Below are 1,241 nucleotides of genomic sequence, written 5' to 3' on the forward strand. Positions count from 1 at the left end.
CAGCTCTATGCAAACTCTATCTGTCTGTCATTTTGGCATGTGTAAAGCAATGTTGTGAAACTTAGTTCCTCTGAGTCGAACTTTTTGTGTTTGGTAAGAACTGAAGGTGCGGACCTATGGTTTGGAGTTGGTTTTTTTCCTCTCCTTGCTGTTTACCTTTGGTGTATTGGTTGTAAGTAACAGCAGGTGAATTCTTGTGGTAATTCACCAAGTTAGTTAGCAAAGCTATGGGTGACTGCATCTTCATTATAGATGGGGACTCATATGTCCCCATATGCAAGGCCAGGCAAAGTTTGGCCAGCAGTAAGTACAAACTTCAGGCTGTAACATACCATATTGAAAGAAGCAGACTGGAATGTCTTTTTAGGTCTAATCTGACTAGCTTCTGAGGAGTTTAACTTGTGTTGAGTGGAGGAGCAGGGATGAGGCTCATGCTTTGATACCCATTGTTTACAGTCAGTGGGGTAGGAAAATGCTGATTTTCCTCTCTCTGGTCTCAGATGACCAGGGATGGGGAAGGGACCTGGGTGTGTCTTTGGAGACAGAGCCAAGTGATTTGGAAATGTCTTACCTTGAGTTACTTGTGCTTTTTGTGGCTTGTCATGTATGGAAGATTAAATCTGTTTTATGAATAACCACATATATTCTTAAACAAACACGTAGTGTCACTTTTGATTACTTAATAATAATCCAGTGAAGACACAGAACTAAACTGGTACTCTCAGGTTGTCCAGTAATAAAGTTAGTTTAAGATAATTACATTGAGGTTGTGGGGTTGACACTTTAAGTGTATCTGTAGATGTTGTATTGAAAAAAATTAAGGTGGAGAATTTGCTTTCTATGTGAAATCACAGGAGACCTTTTTTTCCACAACTTGAGATCTGAGGATCTCCCTCCTCAGCAACAAATTTTTCTGCTAAACAGGAGCTGGTGGTGAAATCATGCATAATGGAAAGTATAAAATAATGTTGCTTTCTGGCCAAGTGATTGTGGATGCTTGACAACCTGCGTTTGTTTTTACGAAGCTGTTAAAGCTGCTCTTCCAACATGCCTACACACTGGAGGAAGCTGAGGAAAAATAAAATAAAAATAAAACTGAACAGCTCAGTCTCTTCTGCTTTGTGTGCTGGTATGAATTTTTGTGGCCATCGCTATTTCTTTAAAGGCTTGCCTAAAGCCTCTCATACAAAGTTGCCATTTAATCACACTGGCATCTGTGTCTTTAATCTTCCCACTGTTCA

The 1,241-nt window shown here is 39.8% G+C and overlaps 1 protein-coding gene across 1 annotated transcript in view; it reads left to right on the forward strand.

Annotated features, from left to right (window-relative positions):
• Positions 1-274: 274 nt before the first annotated feature.
• Positions 275-1,241, forward strand: part of PTAR1 (protein prenyltransferase alpha subunit repeat containing 1) — a 25,382-nt gene continuing 24,415 nt past the window's right edge. The window contains exon 1 of the mRNA XM_029086983.1: positions 275-303. Coding sequence (XP_028942816.1) covers positions 275-303 — 29 coding nt within the window. The remainder of the gene's footprint in view (positions 304-1,241) is intronic.

The sequence above is a fragment of the Antrostomus carolinensis genome, unplaced genomic scaffold (assembly GCF_000700745.2).
Source record: "Antrostomus carolinensis isolate BGI_N321 unplaced genomic scaffold, ASM70074v2 scaffold33499, whole genome shotgun sequence".
NCBI lineage: Eukaryota > Metazoa > Chordata > Aves > Caprimulgiformes > Caprimulgidae > Antrostomus > Antrostomus carolinensis.